This window comes from Agrilus planipennis, unplaced genomic scaffold, assembly GCF_000699045.2.
Source record: "Agrilus planipennis isolate EAB-ADULT unplaced genomic scaffold, Apla_2.0 scaffold2335, whole genome shotgun sequence".
NCBI classification, from domain to species: domain Eukaryota; kingdom Metazoa; phylum Arthropoda; class Insecta; order Coleoptera; family Buprestidae; genus Agrilus; species Agrilus planipennis.
In genome coordinates, this window is record NW_020440986.1 from 1 (window position 1) to 3,397 (window position 3,397).

At 33.5% G+C, this 3,397-nt stretch overlaps 1 protein-coding gene across 2 annotated transcripts; it reads left to right on the forward strand.

Moving 5' to 3' along the window:
• The first annotated feature begins 128 nt into the window (after nt 1-128).
• On the forward strand, nt 129-3,391 carry LOC108743612 (protein THEM6-like). Of its 2 annotated transcripts, none has more exons than XM_025979971.1 (3): nt 129-391; nt 2,283-2,497; nt 3,118-3,391. In XM_025979971.1, exons 1-3 carry the CDS (start codon nt 211-213, stop codon nt 3,352-3,354), a joined length of 633 nt encoding a protein of 210 aa, XP_025835756.1. In that variant the 5' UTR covers nt 129-210; the 3' UTR covers nt 3,355-3,391. The 2 variants fall into 2 exon arrangements, with proteins under 2 accessions (XP_025835756.1, XP_025835757.1); XM_025979972.1 differs by lacking the exon at nt 129-391 and adding an exon at nt 1,511-1,897.
• Nucleotides 3,392-3,397: the final 6 nt, after the last annotated feature.

Here is a 3,397-nt window from a genome sequence, read left to right on the forward strand (position 1 = left end):
TGTATGTTTTTGGGTTTATTGAAAATTGAAAAGTATGTCAAGTTTCCACGTATGTTGAAGACCAATGTTTTATTAATATGCCCCCACTTCTTAAACAAACCGGCAAATAACCGTAGGTATAGCGGCCTCACACAACACCATTGACCTTTGGTAGTATCGCGCAAACAAAATTTTACTTTGATACTTATCGATTCCATAAACTATAAAAATATGCTGAAATTTGAGTTTGACGTCGATTTGTTGTTAATATGGGCTATTATAGCGGCAGTTATTACCTCATTTTTATATATCTTTTTTGATGTTGGTTATTTCGTACGAACCATTATTCACATAGTCTACGGCAGGATATTTGAAAGGGATATAAGGATCAGCGATACCACCTGTATTTATGGTAAGTGAAAGAGGGGTAAGATCCTTTACTAGTAATAATGGTAAATAATTATTTTAAAATTTAAAAATAAATCACTTTGAATTTTTAGTTCGCAAATCAAGAATGCAAAGCTATTTAAGAAATAATATTTGAAGTTTATAAGAACACTCACTATAAATGATACTTTTCATTGAAATAAAAGTTTAACAAATAACAATCATTTTACAGAATTATGACATGTCCTTGTTTTCTTGGCTCCGTTATCAAAACCGGTATAAGTGCTATTGTTAACTTTTAATTTGTTTTTCGTTTAATGAGTAGATGATTAATAAATAGTTGATTCTGGTTTTCGTAGGTATGTATGTAGCAAAGTATACTTGAGCGTCTTCACACTATTTAAAATAAGCAAGTTTAGCGTTAACTTCATTCATTTTTTGGAAATGGCATTGAAATTTATTTTCGAGTAGGAATAACAATGGTGGTGTATAAAATTAATTTTTGTTTGAAGACAATAGCAATTGTAACAAACAATACCTACCTACCTAATTCCAAATACATTATTTAAAATAAGCTCCTAAATGGGTCTTGTGGATTTATTTTGGTAACACACATAATTATTTTAATATTTATATTATTTTCTAATATACATCCGTAAAAATATTTGGTTCCCTTTAACAATTTCCATCATGCGAGCAGATGACAATTCTCCCTTACTAGGGTACCAGCTCGTCCACGATTTATCTACCTCCTACTATTGCGCGCTTTGGCTAGGAAAACTTTCAACTAGACGAAAAATAGAGGGGGTGGGGGAAGCGGTAAATATTTAAGCTACCTTAACTTAACCCAACCTACATATAAGATCAGTTGGCTATAGGTTTAGTGATGTGGTTTTTACGCAGATTGGTGTAACCGTTTTTACCACTTTTAGTGATCCTCAGAACTATTACTATTTATTGCACTGCTAGACAATAGGTCGTATTTATACTATTAAAGCATTTACTTTCAACTTTGCTACAATTCGTATTCATAATCTATTTATACCTTTTCCTTGCAAGGAAATGCTTCGGATTGATAAAATAAATGATTTTGACAAACTAGTTGAAATTTGCATTGTACAATTAACGTGTGTNTAATACATTTCTGATTTACTTGTGCAGTGTTGAAAGTTAGCAAATTTAAAATGGTTCGCACTATAACGCAGAAATATTTTCCATTACCCACGGCTGCTCCACATGTTTCGGGATATGCGTCAAGAAAGTGGTCCTTAACCACACGACATTCTCCTCCTCAAATATAAATAACGTTTTAGAATCTGATTCTCGTAGTGTACGTCTTGGTTTGTAGTATTTTCTTGTACGTAAATGCACCATATCAGTCATAACAAGGACAACACTGGGACCACACAACTAAAGATTACTTATACAAGTCCTTTTAGATAGATTTTAACACAAAAACAGTTCTAGAAATACATAAATTATTACGTTACAAGCTGTCTGATGCCTGGGCAGCTATTAAAAGTTGGAAAGGGTGAGAAAAGTTGTTGTGAAGCTAGATTCGTTGTTTTTAGAAGCAAATCCTTTAATTTTTGCACAGATCCTTCTTTTAGTAAATACAAATTATGTAAAACCTTTTACTTTAATGCAAACCCTCGAAGCAAAACCTTTTCCTTTGTTTTTTTTTATGCATATACGTTGAAGGAATTGCTTCAATATTTTAAAGCAAAAGGTAGGACTTATTTGTATAAATACCACATAATATTATTGTAAATATGGAAGTCGTTCCCGATTTTTTTAAGTCCTCTGCGTTGCAGTGACTCGCTGTCAACGATAATCCAAATATAGCAATCCATTTTAGCAAAATTGCTTCAAATTGCAAATCAGGTATCACTTACATCTTCCTTTTTTATTTTAAGGATATTGTTTTACGAATGACTTGGACATCATGTTCTTACACATGAATAATGCCCGGTATGTAAGGGAATTAGACTTTGCAAGATTCCATTTTTATGATCGTACTGGTCTTTATAAGAAAATTGTGGACGGGAAAGGAACAGTGGTTCAATCTGCTTGCAGCATAAGATATCGTCGACCCATATCCATCTTCACACCATTTACAGTAACAACTAAAGTAAGTAAACTTAGCAATATTTGATTTAGTTACACCAAAAGTACTGACGAGAGAAAGGAAGCTAAAGCGTTATCTGGGTGGGTTTATACAAACATAAAGGACTTCCTCGAGATAAAAATGTTCAGTCTCTCAGAGTCTCTGAAAGCGAGACTCGAATCTCCGTCTCTCGTCGAGTCTCTGTGGTGTCGCTGAGAGAGACTGTCGAGAGACTGTCAAAAAAAACTGTTTAGCGTCTCTTAACGAGAGACTCGAGTCGCTCTTAGAGAGATCCACATTTCGTATCCAGTCTCTGAACAAGAGACTCGAATCTCTGAACGAAAGACTCGAATCTCTCAATAAGTGGTGTCTCGATAGACATGGTTAAAATTTTCAAAGTTCAACATATTTCAGAGATCCCAGTCTTTCTATGAGAGTCTCNTTCGTAATGAACATAAAGAATTAAGTGCCTACAAATAAGTCTCAAATTATTTATCAATTAGGCATTAACATTATTAATTGGCCTTTAGAAAAGTCAAGTCATGCTTATTTATAGAAATATTCGCGTTATGTATGTTTGCAACAGGCTTTTAATTTTTTACTGCAATATCTGAACGTACATGTCTCTGTATTTTGTTTGTTAGATTATTGATTGGGATGACAGAAACATATACATCCAGCAGAATTTCATAACAATATCCGATAATTTTATTCGGGCGACTGTTCTAAGCAGACAAACAGTGAATGGTCCAAACGTTCAAGAAATAATGGAGAGCCTAATAGATGAAGACAGTCCATTCAAACCGAATCCATCACTGGAATTGAAACATTGGAAAGCATGTTTGGAAGAGTCAAGTAACAGTCTAAAGAAGAAAGATTAGGATACAGTGCCACCGTTTCCTTTTCATATTAAGTTTTATAGCT

Excerpts from the sequence above, each read along its gene's own strand:
- LOC108743612 (XM_025979971.1), top strand. The coding sequence starts at position 211 with ATGCTGAAATTTGAGTTTGACGTCGATTTGTTGTTAATATGGGCTATT. Across the intron at positions 392-2,282 it reads CGATACCACCTGTATTTATG|GATATTGTTTTACGAATGAC; the intron begins GTAAGTGAAAGA and ends TTTTATTTTAAG. Across the intron at positions 2,498-3,117 it reads CATTTACAGTAACAACTAAA|ATTATTGATTGGGATGACAG; the intron begins GTAAGTAAACTT and ends TTTGTTTGTTAG.